This window comes from Parasteatoda tepidariorum, chromosome 5, assembly GCF_982258835.1.
Source record: "Parasteatoda tepidariorum strain Cologne lab strain chromosome 5, Ptep-v5.0, whole genome shotgun sequence".
NCBI classification, from domain to species: Eukaryota; Metazoa; Arthropoda; class Arachnida; order Araneae; family Theridiidae; genus Parasteatoda; species Parasteatoda tepidariorum.
Window position 1 is genome coordinate 24395775 of NC_141759.1, and position 27404 is coordinate 24423178.

Here is a 27404-nt window from a genome sequence, read left to right on the forward strand (position 1 = left end):
AGCTGTATGTGGTCTCGCATTATCATCTTGTAAAACAAAGGAATTACCAATGGCTGCTGCGTAGGGTATGACATGAGGTCTCAATATCTCGTCTGCATATCTGCGGGCCGTCAAAGTACCGTTCCGAATGATATGCAGGTCCGTACGTCCACCTATGCTTATTCCACCCCACACCATCCAACTAGCTCGTCTGTAGTGTGACCTTTCACGAATGAAAGTGGGGTTATTTCGAGTTCCCCTTTCCCTCCACACCAAAACACGTCGGGTGTCACTCTCCAGACTGAATCGAGACTCGTCTGTAAACAATACATGGCCCCAATCGCGTTGCTCCTAATCTTGATGTTCAGCAGTCCATCTTCTGCTAACAGCACGGTGGCTCGAGGTCAATGGAATGCAGACCATGGGCTTACGAGCATAGAGACCTCCTTGATGGAGCCTATTCCGTATTGTTTAAGTGGAAACTCTTCGTCCTGTTGCCACGAGAAACTGTCTTTGCAGCTGAGTAGCATTGTCTGTTCTGTTACGACGAGCTGTTAACTGTATATACCGGTCATTAGCTGCAGTTGTTGCACGTGGCCGACCTTGCCCTGGCCGACAACTCACATTTCCAGTCTCCTGGAATCGATTCCATAGCCTTGCAACGACACTTCTGCTGACTCCAACAGCGTCCGCCACGCTGCGTTGTGTTTGCCCGGATTCCAGTCTGCCGATGATGCGCCATGCAATGGATTCAGGTAAATCACGTTGTTGAGACATTTTCAAGTCACCCTTTCTCAAAAACAATAACTGAGAAATTAACTTTCTGAATTACGGCAGTGAAACAGACGTCTCTGCTACATCCCAATTTCTGCTCTTATCTTCTTTTCTGGTTTGTGACGTCATGAACTTTTATTTGCATATGAAGTTTTCTTCTTCTTTTTCCTGCTCGGTCTTACATTATAAATGATTACTTTTTTGTTACTTATCGGTGTAAATATTTGCGTAATTTCACTAAAACCATGTGCTCCCCTAATTTTTTTGAGCAGTGTAGTTCGTAAGTCTTACTAGACTATGTCCGTCTTCAAGTAATTTAATCAGTTCGTGGTACTTCTGTCGAATTTATATTTAATATTTTTCTTTACAACTCACCAGTTCTTTTACAAATTATATAAAATACTATTGAAGTATTCTCTCTTTTAAGATGAAAGATTTTTCTTCAATTATTAAGGCAACGATGCTTTTTCAATTCAAAAACTTTTCATATTGAACTTCTCACTCATTTACCTTTATAAACCATTTTTTTTAAAAAATCACTTAAATATTATAATACTAATATATATACTTATAATTTTGTGTTTAGCTTTATTCAGTTTATAGCAGAGATGCCAATTTGCTCCGGACAGCAAATATAAATTTCAAAGTGGTAGTTTATCAACTGTAATTCTTGGTTTAAAAATTCAATTTAGTAGATTTTTATCCACCACTATTTCGAAATAATTCGTAAGCTTATATAATTCACCACTTTGAAGTACTTATGTCATGCTATACCGTATAAATAGTCAAATTTATGAAAAATTTAGCTTATAGTCATTTACCGTGTTTTTAATTATTTTTGCTTGTCAGGAGCAGTTGGCATCTCTGTTATAGTTAAGCAGATGAGCTCCCTTAGAAACTAAAAACTAGTAGTAACATTTTTGCACGGATATTTGAGAGCGGGTGGTATCAAATGTGCTAACAATTTAGTGCTGACTATATTTTAAGTTACAAAACCAGGCAAAAATGGGTACTTTTTTTAATAAACCATACACTCTTTTTTTCGGACGAATTCGATGAATACACAGTTTGTACCCTCTTAATGTTAATTTTGCTTTTTGTGTATGTCCCCATAACTTGAGAAATTTTTAAAGTAATTGTAAAATTTTTTGCTGGCAATTATAAAATTCGTTTATCCAAAGGTAATTCCATGTGAAAAATTTTTTTTATTAAATATTTGAAATTTTTTATTATTTCAATTAATAATTGTCGAAAGAATTTTGAATTGTAAGGAATAAAATTTTTGTTTCCTTTTAAAGCATTCAATTTTGCATGGCAAAATACAAAATTTGAATGAAATTGGTTAAACAGTTCCTGAGAAATCGAATTTAAAAGAAATCTTATATTAAAAATTCGATTTCTTAAGAAATATTGAACCAATTTCATTCAATACGAATTCTTCTATGTAATATTCTTTTGTATACGTATTTTTCTATGCAAATTGCGCAATTAATAAAATGGCGTATAAAATTTTATACCTTACAATTCAAAATGTTTTCTGAAACTCTTAAATATTTGTTCCGCAATAAAATAATAAATGTTTACTAAAATTTATTTCTTGGATGTCATTATTCCTTCAATTATAATGTTTTTCTAATTATAATAAATTTCTATTTTTTACAGGGCAAACGAATTTTAGAATTGTGTGCAAAAATTTTTCGATTCTCTTGTAAAATACTCGATATATGGGTAAATACGCAGAAAGTAAAATTAACAATAAGGGGTCAAAATTTTTGATTGCTCTTTTGACCAATCTATGGGAACCACATTTCCCAAATTGCGGCTACCCCCTATTTTTTGGGCATTGGAAATTTGAATCCGTTGAAAAAAAATTTATGTTTATTCAGAGAAAGTAAGTTTTTGTGCCTGATTTTGTTACTTAAAATATCGTCTACACTAATTAATTAACATATATGAGATCATCCCCTCGAACCATTAACCCTTTCGCGCCGACTGTCACAAATACGTGCCAGCATAAAACCGTATCAACCAGGGTAAAAAGATAAAACTGGTAATCAAAGTAATTCTTTAGCAGTTTATTTGTGGGCGGAGTTATAATTGTTTGATTTATTTAATTCACCATTACCTTGTTCAAAATAAAACTATTTAGTTATACTTTGAAGTAATATAGATTATATATATAATTAAACTAACAATAATTTAAGTAAAAGCAAAGTAAGTCTATCATATTAGCAGCGACTACATTTAAGTTACCGTTTTTTGTTTAATTACATCCTGATTCTGATTTTGTACGAATGATTTTCTAAATCACCCGTCCCCAAGGGGTTAAGAATGTGTCCTAAAACGTGAAGATCCGACAATAAGATCAAAAATTGTTCTGGATAGTCCGTTTTTTCTTCTTCTTCGAACTTGCTGAACATTTCTAAAATAAAATTTAATAATCAAATGGCTTATCTACCGTTTCTTAAGGTAAATTTTACACTATGAATTATATTTTCAAACTTAAATATTACGTGCCATACACCAAGCCAACTGCTCATACAAGCCATCTTTAAAATTTTTTCATATGGGGCCATCCAAAACGTACGTACATCCCGAAAGGGGGGAGGGAAGTAATATACAAAGTACGTAAATTATAAGCATTCACCAAATTTAAATTTGACTTTTCCTACACATGTTTATACATATGTTTGTTCTTGTATATTTTTTCACGCGGCGACGACTTGTTGAATGAGTAAATCAGTTCTCAAAAAAAGTTGTCTTGCAAAATTGTAGGAAATTATTACGCTGATCAGATAAGATTGTTTTATTTATTGATTCAAAGATAAAGTTGGGTGTTATTGTTTAAATAATTTAAATGAATAAGTTATTTTAAATAAATATTTAATTTTATTTAAAGCATAATTATTTTAATTTTTATGAAAAAGGGGGGTAGACTAATAAAATGTACGTACTCTAAGGGGGGGGGGTGAGTAAGACCTTATGTACGGTAATGTACGAAGGGGGGGGGGAAGGGGTTAAAATGTCTCCATTTTTGTGTACATACTTTTTGAACGGCCCGTAAAGACATTATTCCAGGTGCCCACGAGCATTATCTCAGACGAAGGAGTGACTCCGCACACGAACTCAGTCTAAGTCTAAGAATATTACTTGTAGTATATGTGCAACATAAAATTACTGAAATGCTGACTGTAGTTGGCATGTAATTTAATGCAATTCATGAGCAATTGTTCATTCAAAAATTGTTCTGGATAGTCCGTTTTTTTTCGAACTTGTTGTACATTTCTTAAAAAAAAAAATTTTAATAATGAAATTTCTTATCTTCCGTTTCTTAAGATAAATTTTAGGCTATCAATAATATTTTCAATTTTGAATATTACTTGTAGTATTTGTGTAACCTAAAATTACTGAAATGCTGACTGTAGTTGGCATGTAAATTAATGCAATTCATGATCAAGCGCGTGATAGTCTCGAAAATATTCAGAAAGTGGTAGCTAAGAGATCACCAGGAAATTAAAAATTTAAATATATACTAGTTGGTCAGTTTTAATACAAAAAATTTAATTTACAAGTGCTTTTTCGCATGTAGGAATTAAAGCTTTTTGTTTTCTCAATTTTTTTCAGATTGTTTCTAAGTCTTCAGAGATGACAACTGCACCGGACTCACCAAAATAATTTTAAAAAAAACGGTGAAAAACTACTAAGAGAATTTTGCAAATATTTGTCGATTTTTTCTTGCTTTTTAAAATGCATAGCATAACATAAATCACAGAAAGTGGTGAATCATATAAGCCTATGAATTGTTTAGAAATAGTGGTGGATAAAAATCTACTAAATTGAGTTTATTAAACGAAGAATCATAATTGATAAACTACCACTTTAAAATATATATTTGCTGTGCGGTATCAAGTCTGCATCTCTGAGTCTTTCTGGACTAATTATATAATGCAAACTATTGAAATATTTTCTCTTTTAAAATAAAGGAATTTTTTTTTAATTATTAAGGCAACGATTCTTTTCAATTAGTATATTTCCATATTGGACTTTTCGCTCATTTACTAATAAAAACCGTCTTTTAAAAGAATCACTTAAATATTCATAAATATCTAAGCGAGAGGTAAATAATAATTTCACTAAAAGGCCATATGGGTTAGTTTTTCATTTATTTATAAAATAGTCAACAACAAATAAATGCATTGCTTCTACTTTTTTTTCGAGCAAAGCTAATGATGTTTGGTTGCTTATAAGCAACAATATATACTTATAAAGCCATTGTTGGTAATGAGTTCACAGCTATAATGCAAAATATTTATAACCTTGCATAAACGCATTGAATGCAACTCGAATTTTACATGGCTTGACCGTCTGGACAAACGGTAAATAACTACACGCTAAATTTACAATTATTATACTGATTCTGATAGTTTTTTAAAAGGTTTATCATAACATAACTGAAAAAAGTGGTGAATGATATAAACCTGCAAAAGTTTAGAAATAGTGGTGGTTAAACATCAACTAAATTGAATTTATTAAACCTAGAATCTCAATTAATATACTACCACATAAAAATATTTATTCCCTGTCCGGAGTAAGTTGGCATCTCTGTGTTTATAAATAAAACTATTGTTATTTATTTATTGTTATCAAATTTGTATTTTTTCCTCTTGCAATATAGAATACACAAATGTATTCTCGTCTATTGCATTAATTTATTCAAACCATTTCAGTAACGACAATAATTTTAAAAAATTAAAAATTTAATCGAATTAAGTGTTTCTAATAATGGCTTTGCTACTGGTCACCGGTGACCCCAATGGCATTCAACTTGTTAAGAATGAGACCTAAAACGTGAAGATCCGATCATTATTAGATCAAAAACTGTTCGAGTTGTCCGTCTTGTTCCTTGGAAGTGCTGTAGATCTTTAGAAAAACTCTAAATAATGAAACTCTTTATCTACCGCTTTTTTAGGATAAATTTTACATTACGATAATTACTTTAAAACTGAAACATTTGGTCGTGACATAAGCTTGCTAGTCATAAAAATGCAGACTGTAGTTGGTATGTAAACTAATATCATTAGTTAATGAAGGGTTAATGATTAATCCTTTCGCGCCAGCATGAAACCGTATCAATCAGGGTAAAAAGATAAAACTGGTAATCAAAGTAATTCTTAACAGTTTATTTGTGGGCGGAGTTATAATTGATTGATTTATTTAATTCACCAGTACTTTGTTCAAAATAAAACTATTTAGTTACACTTTGAACTAACATTGATTATATATATGATTAAACTAACACTAATTAAAGTAAAAGCAAAGCAAGCCTGTCAAATTAGCAACGACTACGTTTAAGTTACCGTTTTTTATTTAATTACAACTTGATTCTGATTTTGTACGACGAATGCTTTCCTGAATCACCCGTCCCCAAAGGGTTAAGCGCGACAGTTTGAAAAAAATTCAGGAAGTGGTGGCCAGGATATCGAAAATGCAATTTTAGATTTAAGATTTTTGTTGGTCAGCTTTAATACAAAATTTTAATTTACAAATACTTTTTTGCAAGTAGAAATTAAATCATTTTGCTTTCTCGATTTTTTTTAACCAGTTCCTAAGTCTTTCTAGACTATTGCCGCCTTGAGGTAATTTTATCAATTCGTGATCCTTCTATCAAATTTACATTTAATAATTTTCCTTATAAATTACCAATTTTTTTTACAAATTATATAATGCTAACTATTGAAATATTCCTTCTTTTTGAGACAAAGGATTTTTTTTCAATTATTCAGGCAAAAACAGCTTTTCAATTTAATAACTTTTCATATTTGACTTTTCACTCATTTACTTTAAAAAAATTTTTTTTTTAAGAAATATAACTTAAATAATTATAAATAGCTACGCGGAAGGTAAATAATAATTTCACTAATAAGCTTATGCGTTGTTTTTTCATTTATTTATGAATTTAATTTAAGTTAGTCAGCAACTAATAAATGAATCGCTCCTTTTTTTTATATGCTAATGAAGTAACATACCTGCCAACTTTCACTCTTTCCGAGAATGGATTTTCAGAGTGGTTGTAAAACAATAAACGAAAAACAATTTGACTCAAAAATATATTTATATTTTGATCCCGTTGAAATTTACTCGAGAAAAGATTATTTTGCTTTTATATATTTATTGTAATTATTTATATGTAGTGGTAGTCAAACTCATTTATAATTATCATTATAATTCAAAAAGTTAATTGGAATAATCTGAGTATTGCTACCACTTTAAATATGAAAATAAAATCTTTCGGAAAAGTTGGCAGGTATGAAGTAATATGCATTTAAGCAACAATATATACTTATAAAACCATTGTTGTTAGTGTGTTGAAGGTTATAATGCAAAAAATTTATAATCTTCTATTAATAATAGAGAATTAATTATGTGTAATAACAAGAGACGAAAAGAGTGAATATCATTTTCATCTTTAGTCCTGCTATATTCTTACTGCTAATACTAAATATTCAATCATTTTCAACAAGAAAATTAAAGAAAAATATAATTTAGGTGTTCAAAACATCATCTTGAAAAACATTTACTAATAAAATTACCCTAGCAAAGTTGAGTTTAAATGATTTATCTGCAATATTTCAATATCAATAGTGAACTAAGGATTTGTGGCAAAAGATTTATGTAGCAAAGCTGCCAATTTTCTATTTGGTGGAAAGATTTCTAATGGTAACTAAGTTTATGCTTCATTGTATAACTCTTTGCTTTGTAAATTTGACTTTATTTACTGTTATCTTCCATATCTCTAAGTGAATATGATTCCAAAGATCAAATGAAACACCACTTATTATTTGAGCTGTCTCGGCAATTATGCTTTTAAAATGTTGTCAAAATTATCCGAAATTCGGAGAGTTTTCTTTTTTAATTGTCTACCACTTTTTAAAATATATTTCATTTTATATCCCTCGTTAAACAACTGTATTCAGAGATGCCAACCTGCTCCGGACAGCAATTATATATTTTAAAGTGGTAGTTTATCAGTTGTGAATCTTGGTTTAATAAATTCAATTTAGTAGATTTTATCCACCACTATTTCTAAATAATTAGTAGGCTTATATAATTCACCTCTTTTTGTATACATGTCATGCTCTACCTTTTAAAAAGCAAGCAAAAATAGTAAAATATTTGCAAAATTTACTTTGCAGATATTTACCGTTTTTTGGCTTGTCCGGAGCAGTTGGCACCTCTGAGTGTACTGAGTTAATGACTAGTAATGTGCTCAGCAAGGTTCTTGCTGTCCTTGAAGAATTTCAGTAGTGGTAGTATATTTAGGGTAATGCTAGTAGAAATTTCTTATTTTAGTATACCTATTTGGCGTTAAGTGGTTTAGAAGCTGGAATTTCCTTACATGCACATTTTCTTTGGAAAACAATTTTTAGTGGTAGTTAAACAGAAATTAAATTATCGACATTTGTTTAAATTTCGTCACCACTTCTTAAAATTTATAAAATCCCGCGGGAACCCTCTTCTACCCCGTAGCCCAGTAATTTTGAACTAAATTCAGAAGACAAGGGAGCTCAAATATTCTGAGCAATTTGCATTCGTGAGGACTTTTTGAGGGAACTTACCCACAATTGCGTTACACGGAGAGGAAAACTACGAAAATGTCTCATGGTTAGCCTAACGACAGGGGAACTCTAACCCATGATCCGTCTTCAACTGCGGTTATTTTACGTCAGCACTGTGGCCGGTACAAGCCGGATGCAGAATTCGTATCAACCACTCACATCTGGAATTCGAACCCTGTTAACCTCATTAAAAGCGAACGCTCTACCGCTTAAGCCCCATAACGGCTCCTTTAAAATATATAATAAAAAGCGTAGTAGTTGGAGAATTGAAAGTGGACATAATTGAATTCATTAAAATGAGGGTTTTAAGTAAGGTATGCCTAGCCAATTAATGGATTTTTATGGGCATCATGTACACAGAGATGCTAACTTGCTCCGCGTTGTAAAAAAAAATGTATTTTCCTGTGGTAAAGAAAATTGAACAATTTTTAGTTTAGTATTTTTAGATTTTAAGTAATTTTTCCACCACTACATAAAAAATTCAAAATATCCATATATGAAAAGCATTTTTATTATAGTTATCTCATGGTGACATATTTAAGGAGTGTAGGCGAAGTTATCTTTATTAAATTTTTACTATATAATTCACTTAGATTCATTAAAACTTTTGTTCAAAATTTGATTTTTATTACATTTTTAGTCAAATAATAACTGTGTAGCTAGTTTTCCGCCAAAATTATTTAAATAACTGAAAGTTCCTCATCTAACCCAATGAAAAATTTTCTCTGATTCTGCAAAATCAACTGTTAAATTTATTTTTCAGGAATGCTTCATAATAAGCTTATTAAAATTAGATACATGTTTCATAAAGCTAACTTTTCTGCCTGTTAAATTATTTTCTAGGTACACTAGTTGCCGTGAATTATGTATGTATGCTTAACCATCACCTCCTACGTCAGAAAACCTCCATACCAGTAGTCTGCGCAGATTATTTAAAAAGTGAACCAGCTGTGCGCATGAACACAACTTCTATTTTAAAATTACTTGAGAGAAATTTATCTTATATATTTGAGGATTGAATCTGTAGAGGTTGACGAGTAACTAAGATGAACCAACCATATTAAACGAATAAATAAATTACACGAATTTTTAGACATATATTTTCTACCACTTACTAATTTTTTTATATATTTTGTATTAAATAACTCCTTCCCCTTCACAGAGGTTGGATCAGACTATCTATAAGAAACCGTGTCTAGGCTTTCAGTTATAAAAGACATTGGCTTAGCCATAACCTCCTGCTTCAGAAAGCCTCCACACGGTTTTTTATAAGTAGTCCGCGCAGACTATTTAAAAAGTGAACGGGTTGTGCGCATGAAACCCATATTCTATTCTAAAGTTGACAGAGAGAACTGTATCATATATATTTGAGAATTGAATCTGTAGTGGTAGACAAGTGAATAAGACAAACCAATCACATTCATAAAATAAAAAATATTTTTACACATATATTTGCTACCACTCTCTTATTTTTACTCGATTTTCTATTAAAGAGCTATTTCGTAAACTGGTTTACCTTCATCGTGGTCTGATCGGACTACCTGTAAAAAACTGTGTGGAGGCTTTTAGTTGTAGGAGGCGTTGGTTTGACCCAGTGTTTCCCAAATTGCGGTACGCGTACGGGAATAGTTCAGTGGGGATGCGCTTTTTTAGGCGAAATATCTTGTAACTAACGAAAATTTTAATTAAAAACAAAGCTAGTCGTGAAAATTTACGATTAAGTACTTTTCTATTGGTTATTTTTTGCAGTTAATAATTATGGTGTCAACAGCCAGTTGTGATTTTTAACTTACGTGCAATTTTTTTTTTTACTAAAAAATACATTCATTTTTTTATTAGTGGTACACAGCGTAGCGAAAATTTTTGAAAGGCTACACAAAAGTCATAAGTTTGGGAAACACTGACTTAACCCACTGCCTTTCAAAAAGTAAAATCTCGAAACGACTTTTTGAGAAAAAAACTTATCTATAAATAAACTAAAATGGATTCATTCTTTAATAAAATCGGATAATCTAATTAATTTTTATTATTTTCTTTTAGCTTGGAGAGATCTACAGACCAAGTAATCAAGCCCATCAACACTGAAGCGCTGATTAAATGGGTCGGACATCTGCCACCAGATGTCGTCCGGGATATGCCTTCACTAGCTCCCATGTTGGCAGCTTTAGGATATGATCCTAGAGCTAATCCGCCACACTATGGTGAACCAGACACCATGGTTGTCAAGAACACTTGGGATTTGGCTGCCAATAAAAAATTGTGGGAAGCTCGCGAAAGACTTGTCGCGGAAAAGCGAGACAACATTTGGAAAAGTTGGATTCAGAACGCTAGGACTAAAACAGTTGCATCTGCTAGTAACGAGTTACCAATCTCTGCAAAACAAAATAATACGAGCTTGTTGAGTGCGAATTCTAGCGAAAATTCTGTGACACAGTTAGCAGATCTTATCAGAAATGAAAGCGACTTTATACCAAATGAGAGAGACGTTTAACCTTTGTATGCACGAGTTTTGAATTTCGTTGGTCGTAGCTTTCAGTTGTGTCATCAAACTGCTCTTTTTAAATTTGAAATTGGCAAGAAACTTTCTTCAAGATTTTAATGCAGCAACAAAATTCAATTTATCAGTATCACAACTAATAAAATCCTAAAGAACGTATAGTGCAAAAAATATAAACGGATCACCCTGAATAACTTTTAATCAAATGATCGGAACTTCACGTTTTAGGACTCAATCTTAATGATTCGAATTGGTAACCTCAAATAAGCTAATTAGTTAGTACAGACTATATTTTAAGTAACGAAATCAAACACAAAACTGCAGTTTCTATGAAGAAACATTCTTTTTTTTTTTTTTTTTTTTTTTTGAAGGATTCGGATATCTGACCCCCCAATTATAGGAGGTAGCAGATATATGGGAAATATGGTTCCAATAGTTTGGTCAGGAGAGCAATCTGAAATTTGAACTACTTCTTGTTAATTTTACTTTTTGCGTATTTCAAAATATCTGGTGAACTTCTTAAGTAAATTGAAAAATTGTTGCACTAAATTTTACAATTTATTTATCAAAAGAAAATTCCATGAAAAATATAGCTTTTAGTAAATATTTATTAAATTTTATTATTTTATTTAATTATAGTCGAAAATCTATTTAATTGCAAGGTATACAATTTTTCAAATAGTTTTAAAAAATGCAATTTTAAAAGGCTAAATACAAAGTTTGTGCGAAATCGGTCTAATAGTTCCGGTGAAATAGATTTTTGTGATCACACACATTCACAGATTGCGGTTACCTCCTCCACTTTCGGGGTCTGAAATCCGTATCTGTCGAAAAAAAAAGCATTCTCTTAGAAAGTAGTTTAACCCCTTGGGGACGGGTGATTCAGAAAAGCATTCGTACAAAATCAGAATCAAGTTGGTAATTAAATAAAAAACGGTAACTTTAATATAGTCGTTGCTAATTTGACAGACTTACTTTGATTTTACTTTAATTATTGTTAGTTTAATCATATATATAAGCAATGTTCATTCAAAGTATAACTAAATAGTTTTATTTTGAACAAAGTAATGGTGAATTAAATAAATCAAACAATTATTACTCCGCCCACAAATAAACTGCTAAAGAAATACTTTGATTACCAGTTTTATCTTTTTCCCCTGATTGATATGGTCTTACGCTGGCACGTATTTGTGACAGTCGGCGCGAAAGTCTTAAGTCTGATTTCGTAACTTAAAATATCATCCGCACTAATTAATTAGCATATTTGAGGTTACCATTTCGAACCTTTAAGATTTAGTCCCAGAATATGAATAATGTGATTTTTAGATCAAAAGCTATTCAGGTTGGTTCGCTTTTTAATTTTTCTCACTTTACAAACATGCAGGAAATATTCTTTGCTAAATGCAATAATCTGTAATCTACAATATCAAACTTGTAATTTTTTTATATTTTATTTACTATACCAATTGTAACGGACATAATGAATAGACTAACGTCACGTTTGCTTACTGATATGCTTTGATATGAAGTTGGGACGCTAGTGTCCCTTTTTATAGATTTTTTTTTCTGACGCTCTTATTACAATTAAGATTATTTTTTGGTATTTTTTAATTATAGAAACTCTAACAGTTACTATCTAAAATCTGTTAGATGATCGGAATTATATTTGTATTAAAATATAAAAATCAAAAAAAAAAATAACAATAATTAAGAAATAAATCTTTTCATCCATATTTAAAAATTTATTGATATTTGATTTTGTAAATTAAAGAAATATCAATGATGAATGACTGTTTTTCTTAGATTTAAATAACTGAATATAGGGGCAAATTACAAAAATTATTGTTTGGAAGTCAAAGATTTTACCGTCTTTGAAAGATTTTACTTTAACTCAGAAAATAAACATCTGTGTCTCATGATGTATATCACAACCATAAATTATTAAAATGTTGCCTATAGTAATTTTCACTTACTTGGATCTTAATTAATACAAAATAATTAAAAAAAGTATAAGAAATATATGTTTAATTAAAAATTCTGCACCAAAAGGTCAAGAGAAAATTTTAGTGAAAAACTAAATAACAAATATCTAGCTTGAACAAATATCTTATCACTATCACGAAATTTATCAAAGAGTTACAGTTACTGAGGTTACTTTAATTTGGTAATACGTCTTCAAAGTAATTTTAAAGAATAGAGTAGTAATTTATTATTGTTTATTAGAGTTATTCAAGCCATTCTATGTTAATTAACGCTGTCTTTCTATTTACAATTAAAACCACGAAGACGCAACTGCCAAGAGTTTTCAAGACAAACCCTATTGCTTGTATCGTTAACCATAACACAAAGAAACTTATACTTGATTCGCTTCCAATATATACCGATTGACTATAACAGTCGATATGTTTCAAGCGCTCAGAAATAGGTGCCCATTTTCAAGACTTGCCAGACGTGAAGGAGAAGAAACAGAGGTGATTTGAAATAAAAACGCAAAGTTACCCACGAAAAATGGTAAAATAATTTTTTTTTCTTCTTCTCATTCACGTCTCTGGCAAGTCTTGAAAATGGGCACCTATTTCTGAGAGCTTGAAACATGTCGATTGTTGGATCCAATCTGTATATATTGGAAGTGGATTAAGTTTTTTAATCAAGTAATATCATACCACTTGAATTTCTCGAGATTATTCATATGACATATAGACGATTAAATAAAGCTTTTAATAATTCTTAAAGTGTAAACTATGTAACATTCAAATTGGTAGGTAATTTATTTGGCGGAGAAGCTGTCTTGAGAATTAACAACGAATGGCAATACCAATTAAAAATGTTTTAACAAAACCCGTTATCAAAGTTGTTGCTTAAGGGAAAATATTTGCTGGTTTAATCATATTTTTACTATCATTTTTGTCCTTTTAATTGCAAAAAAAAATGCAGGGTTACACCAGGTACATTATGTAGGATTTGCAGGGGCTTAAAATTTTAAAAAACGTGGTAGCACAAAATTAGGAGGGAAAAAAAACTATTTTTATTGCCACAATACTTTATTAGCTTTCAACACATAAATAATGATTGAAATTTTTGGAATTTGTTACTTTTTAATGAAGTGGAAAAGCTAAAGCAGAATTTATACTCAATTGCGAAAAATAAAATTTTATGCATTATCAATATAATTTTTTCATGTTATTATATGTTTATAACTACCAGAATATAATATTTTGCTCTAGGGTAAATATATAAAGATTCGAATGTGGAATATATTAAATTTTATTTCAATAGTGGAAGCTAATATTAAGACATTTTCAGCTTCTTTCGAACAAAACATATACCACTTATTAATTTTTTCCAGGTGTGTACGAACACTATAATAATTATAAATTTTTAATTAATTTTAAGTATTTCTCGAAACCTAAAACTACGGTCCTGAAAAATTGAAAATAGACTGAGAAAATTTAAATAAAAATAATACTTTTAGTTATGGCCACAGCAACATATTATATTTTTAGGAATACGTATTTATGTACGAGCTTCAAATCTGAAAGTGATAAACCGAAAAAATTATAACCACTGCAAAGTTGCCAACTTAACTAGATATATCGGTACTACTGGATTTAGCCAATTTCGGTCAGCTGATTTAATAAAATTTCTCTAAAAGTAAGTTTCCTAAGAAAAAAAACCTATTGGAACAGAATTTTTATACAATTTACAATATTTTTCTAACTAACAGTTGTGAATTATTTGTCTTCTACTATGTAAAATTATGAGTTAACATAATGAAAAAAAAAAACTTTTCAAAGTCAATGAATCGTAAAAACGAAAAATATTGGTAGTTATGAGTGAAATAAAGTTATTGTATTTTGATGAGAATAAAAATCCTTAAAATTCCCTATGTGTAAAATATTGAGTATATTATGCAACTAGATATCATGAAATTTATATTAATTCGTAAAATCTACTGGGTTTTTAATTATATATGTTGGCAGCTTAGCTACTGGATTGTAAGTTTACTACTTTCTATGACCAGCGCAGAGAATCGCTAATTAATATGGCGTATTGAAAGTTAAAGCTTCTGCTCTTAAGGGGGAAAAAGTATATATATGAATTTCATGATGTTTCAAAGGTAAATCAAGAATATCCGAGTTATATAATACTGTAATCGGATAATTGTATAATCTTGCAGTATTTTGTACAAAATAAAAATTGTTATAACTGTTTTCGTGTTTCTATTTATACGAAAATTTCAATTAAAGTTTAAATATAATTCTTTTTATGCTAGATTTCTTTCATATAGGATAAGGAGATCAATATTTTTAAGTGAAACGTGTATGTATTTTGTGAATTCGCAAACTACATCGGAACTTCCGCAGAACTAAAAAATATATTTTTCTTTATTTTGGTGATGACTGAAGAAATTTATATTGATGTTAGCAATAAATTTAAATTAAGATAGTTTTGTTTCAAGTGCATAGTAATGATTTAAACTTTTTCATTCACAGAGATTGTATCTGTTTCGAATTCGACAAAATATTTTTAAAAGCAGTAGTGAACTACAACTAAAATTTGCCGCGTGCAGTTAGTTTGCCAACTTTTTGAAAGATTCATAACTACTTGAATGGACTCGATATAGTTATTGGTGAGGTACCTGCTCTCGTTAGCGGGCACTAAACCTCTAAAAATATTCTTTGCCCTAGAGTACGTCTGACTAATGGCATAGGTAAAACTTGAATGGAACAATGTTGCTTATTATATAAGCTTTTGAATTATTTAGAAGTGATGATGAATAAAAATCGAATCCCTATGAATCGAATTTACTAAACCAAGAATGTTACAATAAAAAACTACCAGTCGAATTTAATTATCCACGGTCCGGAGCAAGTTGGCATCTCTGGAGTCAGTATACAAGTACATTCGTTAGCATTATGCATATCGCTATCATACCTGCTAACTTGCAACGTCTATGGGAAAAAAATTAAATTGGTAGAAATTCAACAATTAAGTTCGAAAGAATTTTCTAAGAACAAAACTATTAACCGGTTAACTCCCAGCGTCATATATTTAGGACAGTTCTTTTTTTCAAAGACATTCATTGTGGTGGGAAACTTTTTTCAGTATTTTCATTCATCTGGGTGAATTAACCGGTTAACGCCCAGCGTCATATATTTAGGACAGTTTCCTTTTTCAAAAACATTCATTGTGGTGGGAAACTTTTTCCAGCATTTTCATTTATCTGCGTGAATTAAAGGATTCTCAGATACCACAATGATTTAGTTATTTCTGATAAGATCTAGAATTATAAGGAGCAAGTACTTTTTGATCTATCAATGACTTTTTGAGTGCTCTAACAGTAGAAAAACCAATTAATTTTGATAATACATTATACCATTTTTTGTATTATTTCAATATATAAATTCGGGACAAAACGGGTTAAGAAACCTACACTGCCCTGTAATTGAAAAATCGACGTAAGTGAAAAATAATTCTAAATTTTGATTTTTATATGTCTATGCATGTCTATGTCTATGTATATGTCTATTATCTATGCATGATAAGCTACATATACAGCAAAAAATATTTTTAATGAATTTTGTTCTATCAGTTTTTTGAAATGATATTTTAGCGTTCATGGCATTAGCCATACCTGTCAACTAGAACTGTCTTCGAAACAGATTTTATAAAGCGGTAATAAAAGATTTTAGTTTGGGCGAATTTTAAGAAGGCAAAACAGTTTAGAAATCTATGAAAATATTAAGATAGCAAATAGATCTTATGAACATAATTTTTTTTAAATTATTGATTTGTCTTGGTTGTTTAAAATTTTTTTAAAAAACTTTAAGATTTAACACGCTGAATGCCACTCTAATTTTACATGGTATGTCTATCTGGCCAAAACGGTAAATAACTACAAATTAAATTTGCATATATTAAACAGATTTTGCTAGTTTTTTTTAACAGGTTTAGTATGAATATAAGAAAAAAAAAAGAGGTGAATGATGTAAGCCTGCGAATTGTTTAGAAATAGTGATAGCTAAAAATCTACTGAATTGAATTTATTAAACTAAGAATCACAATTAATAAACTACCACTTGAAAATATTTATTCGCTTTCCGGAGCAACTTGGCGTCTCTGTGTATATAAATAAAATTATTTTTGTGTGTCCTGTATTGCATTAATTTCCTCAAACCATTTTAGTAACTATAATAACATAAAAAAATTACAAATTTACTCAAATTATGTATTTCTAATAATCTTGGCTTCGCCGGTCACCGGCGACCCCCAAGCCATGCAACGTGTTAATCACTTACGCTTTTTTTTTCAATTGCATTTCAGTAGTCATAACAAATCATACCTCTGGGGCACTGAATCGGAGATTGGTCGACCTCTGGTTCTGGTCAAAATTTCGAACTGTGGATGAATGAACGGGTCCTCCCTATAAAAGGGGTGTGACGTGTGCATTAGAAGTCAAATTCTTACTCATAGATGGCGCCACTGCAAAACAAGAAGAAGCGCGCAACTTTGTATTAATGGCATATGACAACAAGAACAACATAAGTGCAAAGTTATTGCTCACATTGAAAGTTAATCCACAAAGCCTTCTGATCACTAGAGTTTGTCTATTACTTCACTCCTTAATAGGAAATAATGTCCGTGGGTAACAGAAATAAAGTCGGTCACATTAGAGTGAGATAATAGTAAAAGTGGTTGCTGACTGTGACTTTAAATTGTTTAATCAATCTCTAGGTCGAATTTTAAATATAATACTAGGGTTGGTATACTTCAGAGACGAGGATCATCCTAGATCGATTCACTATTCGTTTATTGGTACTATAACAGAGATGCCAACTGCTCCGGGCAAATCAAAATAATTTAATAAACGGTAAATGAGAACGAAGTAAATTTTGCAATTATTTGACTATTTTTGCTTGCTTTTTAAAAGCTATAGCATGATAAATGTTCTTTAAAGTGGTGATATATATATAAGCCAACGAATTATTTAGAAATAGTGGTGGATAAAAATCTACTAAATTGTATTTATTAAACCAAGAATCACAATTGGGAAACTACCACTTTGAAATATATATTTGCTGTCCGGAGCAAGTTGGCATCTCTGCTATAAGCATTTGCTGGCTAGGACTCAATAAAGGCTTACAAACCTTTGTCAATTAGAAGGACAGCGCGAAGTTTCATCTAGGGTGACCCGCTACCTCCGCACTTCACACAGCTTTTGATAGGCGATTTCACTCGGACAGACTGATATTGTCGATTCATTTAAAATCTTTTTAATTACCCATATGTTTGAATACTTTAAACCTTGTGGTGATTAAAATATTTATGAATTGCTTCTTAAAAAATATTGCTGATAAAACTTAGATACAAAATATTTTTATAATCTTGAAAGGTCTCAGAGATGGCCATGAATTTTTGGTGGAATTTTAATAACCAGCACTAAAGATTATATTAAAAAAAACCATTTAAATTCCCTTTACTTCTGAAATAAATTATTTAGTTGCATATGGTGATGATTTATAACTCTTGACAGACATCATACCTGCATCTCGTTCTAAGTAACAGTCTTCGTCACGTTCACAAAACTAAAAAAATTATGTTTTCTTCGAAAGTTTAATATTAGATTTATATTTTTATAGAATAAAAGTAAACATTTATTTTAATTTTCTCTCTATTGACTATTTTCAGCACTTCAGGCAAACTACTCTCTGAAAATTCTTTTTATAACCTTATGCTCGACAAGAATTTTTATTAGAATACTAAAAGAATACAAAATATTTAATTCTATAATAACAGAACTTTCTTTGAAAGAAAAGCGCTTAAAAGCAGCAGAAATTAAATTTAAAAAAAAGAATAATTGAAGCAATAAAGAAAAAAAAAACAATGGAAATAAAATTAAAAATATGGCCACCGAAGACAATGTCTTCAGGGGGAACCAGCTCCGGAAGTCATAGAACAAAACCTTTTCTATTGAGAGAGCGGACAAATGTCAAAATGAGCTCTCTCAGTACCCCGAAGGTTTTGTAAAAGTCCAGGAAGAAATACATAAAATCGAATCAGAAAAGAAATTCCAAACAAAATCTTGAGAATATAATACAAAAGAGAAAAAATAAAAACTCAAAGTAAACTGGTCAAACAGCAATTTCACTAACTAACCAAATGTAAAAGAAATATTTAGAATTATAAGAATTTTATAATCTTGAAAGGTCTCAGAGATGGTCATGAATTTCTGGTGAAATTTTAATGACCAGCACTAAAGATTATATTTAAAAAAAAACATTTAAATTCCCTTTACTTCTGAAATAAACTATTTAGTTGCATATGGTGATGATTTATAACTCTTGTCAGACATCATATATACATCATATTCTAAACAGCACTACAAAAATTATATTTTCTTTAAAAGTTTAATATTAGATTTATATTTTTATAGAATAAAAGTGAACATTTCCTTTAATTTTCTCTCCATTGACTATTTTCAGTACTTCAGGCGAACTACTCTCTGAAAATCCTTTTTATAACCTTATCCTCGACAAGAATTTTTATTAGAATACTAAAGAATCTATTGGAAGAAAACTTTTCTCCATTCTGCGTCTTCAGAAAATAAACATTATTTTTCCCTAAGCTTAAAAGACGTGTTGCCAAGGTGACTGTTACAAACATGCATATATATGACTCTCTTTGGAGTAAACTTAAGGCCTCCTATTCAGTAGAGGAAGTATGGATATCAATTTTCAATAAGCACGATCAAGTGAATGTCGAAATATATACTCATGTTTAAGTTCATAAAATGCCCATTCAAAATAGTTTTCTAAATAGTTACGAGTAAGTTACGAATAAACCATCAAGACTTCTCCATAGGAAATATCATTTAATACTAGTTTTGTGACGTTTGTTATATACCTATCTCTACGAACACGCGTCAATTTGACGCATAAACGATTACACATAACAGCACTTAAATATAAAAAAACTTAACTCAGTGGAGCGACAGCCCGTAGAGAACCAGGGCCTACTGTGCCCATCTCAGTTTTCTTGACCTTTGGGCTCTGGGTTGCAGGAGCAGATGTTCCGGTCAGGTGGATTATATTGTATATGTTACCGGCAAAGTATGAAATCCAGCATTATATATTATGCCTAAAACTAGCCGGCAAAGTATGACATGATTTATATTTCACACATTTCCTAGGCATTATATATAATGCCGGATGCTATTTAGGCAAAGTGTGAAATAAACGTCCTGATGAGGTTATTATGTAAATGATGTGCATGTTACTCTGAATGACCTAAATCGGTGGTTGTTGACTTTCACCGGTTAATGTTGACAATCACATAGTCGCTTTGGTGAATGTCCGAAATATTTATTACATCCGATTTGATATTAATTTATTCGTGGATATAATTACATTCATTCGATATTTTGATACTTACTGACGATAGAATAGAAGAGTTTTCATCAGTGTTTGGAGTATCAGGCAAAAGTATACCGGGCAATGGCACTTGACCATAAAAAACACCAGTGTAGGATATACCGTGCAATGGCACTTGACCATAAGAAAACACCAGTGTAGGATATACCGTGCAATGGCACTTGACCATAAAAAAATCAGTGTAGGGTATACCGGGCAATTGCACTTTACCTTAAAAAATATCAGTGTAGGATATACCGGGCAATGGCACTTTACCTTAAAAAAATATCAGTGTAGGATATACCGGGCACTTAACTAGACCTTGTATATATTTCGGACATTTACCAAAGGTCTAGTTAAGTGTCACTGCCCGGTATATATTTGTCCGGTATATCCTACACTGATGTTTTTTTAAGGTCAAGTGCCATTGCCCGGTGTACATTTGCCCGGTATATTCTACACTGAAGTTTTTTTAAAGTCAAGTGCCATTGCCAGTATACATTTGCCCGGTATACCCTACACTGATGCTTTTTTAAGGTCAAGTGCCATTGCCCGGTATATCCTACACTGATGTTTTTTTAAGGTCAAGTGCCATTGCCCGGTGCACCCTACACTGATGTTTTTCAAGGTCAAGTGCCATTCCCCGGTATACATTTGCCCAATATGCCAAACCCTGATGGTTCTTCTAATCTATCATCAATAAGTATTAAAATATCGAATTAATGTAATCATATCCACGAATAAATTAATATCAAATCGGATGTAATAAATATTTCGGATATTCACCAAAACGACTATGTGATTGTCAACATTCACCGGTGAAAGTCAACAACCACCGATTTCGGTCATTCACAGTAATATGCACATCATTTACATAACAACCTCATCAGGACTTTTATTTCTTACTTTGCCTAAATAGCATCCGGCATTAAATATAATGCCTAGGCAAAGTATGCAATACTTCTCATATTTCATACTTTGCCAAAAAATGTCAGGCATTATATATAATGCCGGCATTTCATACTTTGCCAGTAACATATATATATTACATATTATAGGAAGTCGAAGTTTCCTATTAAAATTAAAATAGTGATAAGAGATTATAGATACTTTTCGTTTATCTTTTATGTAACGAAATATTTATATTAACAATATTAATAATAACTAGTGGGTTGCACCCCCTGCTTGCTAACGCTCGCCAATCCCCGAAAATTGCAACGCAATCTTATATGGTTTGCTTCGCAAACCAAGCTCGCTTCCCTCGCTACTAACTTATGTTCATTCAAATGCACAAAATTATAGACTTCAAAAAAATCATTCAAATCCATATAAAAATTTTTTTTTTTTAAAAAATTACATCTTTTTAGTAAATACTAAGTCATTAAAATAATTTTGAATTCAAATAAAGATTCATTGACTGAGGCTCATTTTTCAATGAATAACTAATAGCAATAATAAAACAAATAAATTCGTGATATAAATCAAAAATCGTCAAATAAATTCGTAATATATAAATTCGTGAAAAAAAGCGCTTTCGACAAAATACTAAAATAGAGATCTATCGACAAAGACTACTCACTTCTGCCTAGCTTAATAGTATGAGATTGCCGCAGCTGAATTGTTATTTCAGTTTCCGTTTTTAAAAGCGCTATATGTTGAGCCACCTCAGCTAGATTTGGCATGTGACATTTTTAGCGGCAATCATTGGTCGATTTTCCAGCGTTGCCATTCAGGGAGTTGTAATGAGACTTTTTTTTTGTCGCCGTGTAAGTGAAATATATATATAGATATTTAGTTTTAAAAATTGAGTGCTGCGTTATTTTTTTAAATTAAAATGAAAAGTGAAAGTTAAGTACTTTATTAGCTTTTATTAAATTTAAAACTTTTGTTTGAAAGTTAAAAGTATGAATTACTTAATTCCTCATCGGTGAATTTGACTCCTGAATTATTAGTCGCATAACTTCTTTATTCGTTCAAATAAATGAATAATGGTTCTGAATAAGTTAACTTTTGATTAGTGAGGAAAAAAATGATAGAACCTTTGATTTATTTAGATAAATTTGCTTGGATAATTTACAAAATAGTATACTAATTAAAATTTGAAATCTGAACTCTCAGTTTTTAAATCTTGTGTAGTTAATTACTTTACTTTCAAGCATAATTGCAATTTCCCTTATTTTCAATGGTCGCAGCGTCCTATTAAGAATAAAATAGAGATGGATAGGTTATGATATTTTTGTCCTGTTTTTGGAAGAAACCAGATATTTTAACTATCGCAGCATGTTAATTTTGGTTATAATATTTAGTTTTAAAGCTAATGATGGTGTTATTTTCTAATAAAAGTGAAATATAAAAATTAAATATTTAGTATACTTTAAATTTTTTTGCGCACCGCATTTGAATTTTTTATAAGATTACTAAACATTAAGCTTGACATTTTTCTTGAATACTTACGATGTTAGTAAATTTTATGTATCATAATTTTATTTTTGATTGATATCATTACCAATCAAATTCACAATAATTTAGGTTAACATTAAACGCAAACAACTCGAGCAAATTTATAAAACCTGATAAGCGTGCTAATACTTTTAAGGGAGTAAGAAATTAAATGAATTGTTATAAAAAATTAAAATAAGCATAATATAAACTGTTATTTCGCTACTGTTTATTGTTACTGCCACTAATATTAGAACTCTTTCTGGTTGACATCTATGGTTCAAGTATTCCATGTTCAGTAACATATAAAATGAAACCATAAATCAATAAACATTATCTTTAACGAGTATTCAGAGCATTATTGAGTATTTTACTACTTAAAGTCAGGAACAGACTGGCTGGTAGGGCGTTGAGCCCATATCATAAAGCTTCTGAGCTCGTATTCACATCATTCCCGCTATTTAACCCTTTGCACTCCGATGTCTCCACTGAGGCACCATCAACAGTCACCTCTTTAAAATTAAGAAATTTTTAACCTTAATAATTAGTAATCACATTATTTTAAGAATTTTAAAACTGCATAATAATACTATATTGTGTATTTTAAATGCTATAGTGAATGCTATAGTATAGTGAAATTCTATTTGATCAAACAGCTTTTAAAAGTACTCGGAGTGCAAAGGGTTAAAAACTTTCAACTATTCGTTATTAAAAAATATTATTTGTCAAAGTTAAGGCAAGGATAGCCTGGTTGGTAGGGCGTCGGACGCAAGTCCAAACCCATGCAGCATGAAAGGGCAAATAAACGTTAAAAATCCGTTCGTCCGTTATAAGGTTTTGGGCTTACGTTAAAATTACGTTAATTTCACGTGATGATTTTCACCATTTCTTCATTCGTTAAAACGTATACGATAAAATTACGTTAATTTCACGTGATGATTTTCACCATTTCTTCATTCGTTAAAACGCATACGTTAAAATTACGTTAATTTCACGTAATGATTTTCACCATTTCTTCATTCGTTAAAACGTATACGTTAAAATTACGTCAATTTAACGTTATCAATTTTCCCTTTAAATAATTCGTTAAAAATACGTACTTAAAATACGTTATTTTAACGTGTACATTTTATCCATTTTTTGACCGTTTTTTAAAAACGTGTTATTAACGAAAAATTGACGTTTTGTTGCATAGTTATATTTACGTAAATTGTTGGGATTATAACGTAAATTTAGTGGTAAAAATGTTTCAAGCAAAAAGGATGAACCTGTGAGATCCCAAGAAAGATAATCTTTTACGTCTCACTTGAATTCGAATAAACTGAACATTGCAGATTTTCATTACAATTCATATTTAATTTTTAATACTTATAATTATTTTTGTTTCATTAAACTGGTTATAAATATTTGCTTGTTGATAATATTGAGTCGGCTCAGAAACTGACAAGGGAACTATGAGTTTTAATTCTTATATAACTAAACTATGATGAAAATTAAGAAATTTTCCAAAATACTGAATAAAGTAAAAAATTTCCACTACTTGACATGCAACGAACATAACGTAAAAACACATTATACTTAAATTTAAATAATCTCTGTCCAGAACAAGAGTCGTGGTGTAGTGGTTACAGCGTTCGCCTCAAGGGTACGGCGTCCTAGGTTCGAGCCTACTCTAGAGTGGGATGTTAATATGCGAATACTAATAATTATTATTATTCAAAGATCTTAATTTAAAAAATTTATTTTTTGTTATTATGTAAAAATTGATTCACTATTTTTTTATATTGCAATTATCGCTCGCCATACGAGTTTTTAAAAAATAATTTATAATATACAATATTCTAATTATTATTTTCTACTTCAATCAACATGAAATAGAAACGATTATTTTTGGTTAATTTTGTTAACATTTATTTATTAATTTCTTACTTTGCAATAATCGCTTACCGTATATAAGTTTTTTCAAAATAATTGCTAAGAAATGTGTCTACTTTTAAATTCCATGTTCTTACTGCATGAAAGAGACATTTACTTTATTTTAAAATACTGATTTAATTTTTTTTCCTTCCAAAAACTTCATAAATTGTAAAAATAGAATTAAAGTATTTTGAAAAATTTATCAATCTTGATTCTTTAATGTATATAATATTTATTAATGAAAAAAAAATACATATCAAATAACAGGTAAAAAGATAATTCTCATAATTAGTTTTCGTAATAAAATTTAGTGTGGGAAGTTTTAAAATATTGGTTGTTATTAAAAGACGTTTTTACACACAACAACGTTTTTACAAATTTATTAAATTTTGCTTTGAATCTTGAATTTCATAATCTGGAAATTGCTTAATTATAAAATCTTAATTGCAATAAGTAAATTATTTATGAAAATCATATATAGTAAAAAATAATATAAATTTATAAAATATAAAAAATAATATAAAATAGCATAAAATATAAATAATAATTGTAAGTTTTGTTGTAATGTCAGAAAAATAATTTTTTTTATAAGAGCAAGTAATGATAATTCTTTATTTCTTTGCAAAATATTATTTATGAGTGAGTTTTTGTGTATGTGAAATTGAAGTACTTTTAAAAATAGTTAGAGCGTTAGTTCGGTTTATTTTTCCGAGCTGTCAGTTTTAGGCTTTCTTGCATTGAATAGTCTGTTTTTTTTTTTTTTTTTTATCATATCGGGCAATAATGTTACATAACAGGGAATTTTAGTAAAATTTACCTAGGGACACAATGCTTGGAAGGTTTTAAATAGTTAATGAAGTTAAAAAAATTGTTTTTAATTATTTAGATCATATAAATAAAAAAGAAAAGGAATTAAGTAAGGAAAAGAGAAAGTTCCTCAAAAATTGAAGTTAAGACCTAAATTTTGCAATGCTAATACATAGATCCTTAAAAAAAAAAAAAAAAAAAAAAAAAAAAAAAAAAACCACCTTTAAGAAGAAAAAAAAGGTCCCGCAGTGGACTGATCGTTAAGACACGGTTCCCAACAGATCACCGAAGTCAAACATCACTGGCTGCGGTCAGTGTGCGGGTGCCACTTGGATCAGTCTGCGTAGGGACCGAGGGTGTGCGGTATTGGTCCTCGTTAAACTGTGCTACCGTAAAGTGCTCGACTTCGCGCGCACGTCGTCGGGCTACCGAAGCGGGGGTGCCATCCCCTCCGCAGAGGATCAAAATTGTGATGGCATGTCTTCGGATCATCCTCCGGGATGTTTCCCAGACCTTCGCCAATAGCCCATTGTGCAGCTCTAGTGCGACGTAAATTAACAACAACAGCAAGAAAAAAAAAGAAGAGAGAAATTAAATATTTGTTTTTTTCATATTTTGACATCAGTGCGACAAATTATTTTCTTTGTTTTTTGACCAAAATTTTTTTCATTTAGGCTTAGTTCCCGGTTAATAGGGGTTTTAAGGGCCATTCTAGTCCTTGACGGGGGCGGTGCTCGATCCTCGACACCACCGAGTACATGCGATATATGTGCTATTAGAATCTGTGGAATCGAGAGGCCTGTGGTCGATCGCATTACTGTGCCAAATGTACAGGGATCTGGAGAAAATTTCCTACCCCTTCAGATTTAAGTCTAAATGGATGATAAGCCTAATGTACAGCTCTAGTGTGACGTAACAAAAACTCCTACCTTCATTAATTCGTTGACACATTATCTGTTTACACTGTGTTATCTGGGAATAAAATTTCAACAAAATCTTTTTAATGTATATCAGCAAGCGAAAAAACAGATTCATAAGAATTTACTTTTTTTTTATTTTATCTAAAGCACTGAAGAGGGAAACGGAACGTTTAACGAAAATGGATCCTTCCAGCTGAAATTAAATATAAAATATTTAATATATTATATGAAAATAACTTGATCCACTAGAAATGTTAACAACTTGACACCCTTTTTTACCCTTATTGTTATAATCAAGTTTTCAAATGCATGATATTACCTCTTTTTTTTTCTTTTCTCCAAATGAAATCGTGATTTAAAAGGTGCTTTTTATTTAAATGTGTATTTTTTTATGTAATAAATATTTTATGAATTTTTTCAAACTATTATTTTTAACACTGTCATCACCAACAACTGAAAATGATACCTAAATCGTGAGACCATGCCTTTATGCATGCCAATTAATGTATGTAAAATCTTCACCTACGCAGACGAGAAAAACAAAAAATAAGCACGAAATTTGAGAAATAACATGTAATCATGATATAATAATTAAAATTAACCAGAGATAAATAAATGTACATGTTGATCCCATATTATGTTAATCGATAAAACTTTTACATTGGTGGATGTAGTTAGATTAAATCTTTTTGATTTGATGGAAGACCTAACGTAGAATGTATTCTACAATATCTTTCTTACTCTCATTTCGGATTAAATGGAAATCCTACAATTTATGGTTCATTGATCAGCCTATATGATGCACAAAAAAATCAATGTATATTGTTAGTTTTACAGTTTTAAAATATAACATAATTAATGTCTCATTTAGTTAAATTACTATAGTACGATCCTCTAATTCCTAACGATTGGATATGAAGTTCCTGGTTAGAGGAAGCAAAAAAGTGTAAAGTTTTAAAATAAATAATCACGTATTTTAAATAATCTTGTATGTCTTACGAATCAGTGATCTTAATTTATAATATTTATCTTTTAATAATAAATT

The 27404-nt window shown here is 30.4% G+C and overlaps 1 protein-coding gene across 2 annotated transcripts in view; it reads left to right on the forward strand.

Annotated features, from left to right (window-relative positions):
* Positions 1 to 12564, forward strand: part of LOC107447849 (protein-tyrosine sulfotransferase 1) — a 104879-nt gene extending 92315 nt beyond the window's left edge. Inside the window, exons 5-6 of one of the 2 annotated variants that reach the window (XR_015433650.1) lie at positions 10410 to 11723; positions 12076 to 12564. Coding sequence is in view for 1 of the 2 variants with exons in the window: in XM_087163543.1 (XP_087019669.1) it covers positions 10410 to 10860 (451 nt within the window). In the remaining variant the exon portion in view is untranslated. Of the gene's footprint in view, positions 1 to 10409 lie in introns of both variants that reach the window. The other variant, XM_087163543.1, reaches the window with a different exon arrangement.
* Positions 12565 to 27404: the final 14840 nt, after the last annotated feature.